The sequence below is a fragment of the Hibiscus syriacus genome, unplaced genomic scaffold, assembly GCF_006381635.1.
Source record: "Hibiscus syriacus cultivar Baekdansim isolate YM2019G1 unplaced genomic scaffold, ASM638163v2 tig00111105_pilon, whole genome shotgun sequence".
NCBI lineage: Eukaryota > Viridiplantae > Streptophyta > Magnoliopsida > Malvales > Malvaceae > Hibiscus > Hibiscus syriacus.
The window spans coordinates 106,718-107,501 of NW_024062987.1; the positions used below are offsets into that span (position 1 = coordinate 106,718).

Sequence of the window (784 nt, forward strand, 5' to 3'; positions counted from 1 at the left end):
CCAAGACCAAATCATAGTTTGTCAGCAGTTGCCACTGAGATAACAAACTCAACGACCTCCGAAAATAGCCCACAGTTCAACCCAATTATGGACAAATCTTCTCTCTTCCAATACTCAACTACGCCGGAAATCTCCCCAGAATCGTCGTTTCGCTCGCCGGAGCCGTACAATCCTGTTTTCTTCAACTTCAATGACGCCGAGGAACTGCTTTGGATGGATTTATTGGCTGGAGGCAAACCCAAACCCGAGGAAGTTAGTTCGGATTCCAAACGGGATGAAGTACCCGAACCCGAAAAGAGTTACAGAGGGGTGAGGAGGAGGCCGTGGGGGAAATTCGCAGCGGAAATCAGGGATTCGACTAGAAACGGGGTGAGGGTGTGGCTAGGGACATTCGACAGCGTGGAAGCAGCCGCTTTAGCTTACGATCAAGCGGCGTTCGCGATGAGAGGATCATTGGCAACTCTCAATTTCCCGATCCAAGTGGTGAAGGAATCGCTAGAGGAAATGAAGTATGAATGCGAGGAGGGTTGCTCCCCTGTTATGACTTTGAAGAAGGGGCATTACTTGAGGAGAAGGTCGTCCAAGAACAAGAAAAGCAGTCGAAACGAGGTGGTCGGAAACCAACAACAACAACAGAACTTGGTGGTGTTTGAGGATTTAGGAGGCGATTACTTGGAGCAGCTTTTGAGTTCATGTGAAACTTCGGGTCCTTGGTAAAACGATATTGAGGACGACGGGTCGGGTTTTTAATCTTTTGATTGCATGTCTTTTTGTTCTTTTTCTT

At 48.0% G+C, this 784-nt stretch overlaps 1 protein-coding gene across 1 annotated transcript; it reads left to right on the forward strand.

Moving 5' to 3' along the window:
• Window positions 1–784, forward strand: LOC120153854 (ethylene-response factor C3-like). Its single transcript, XM_039165725.1, has one exon. The coding sequence runs from the start codon at window positions 88–90 to the stop codon at window positions 715–717; it is 630 nt and encodes a 209-aa protein (XP_039021656.1). The 5' UTR covers window positions 1–87; the 3' UTR covers window positions 718–784.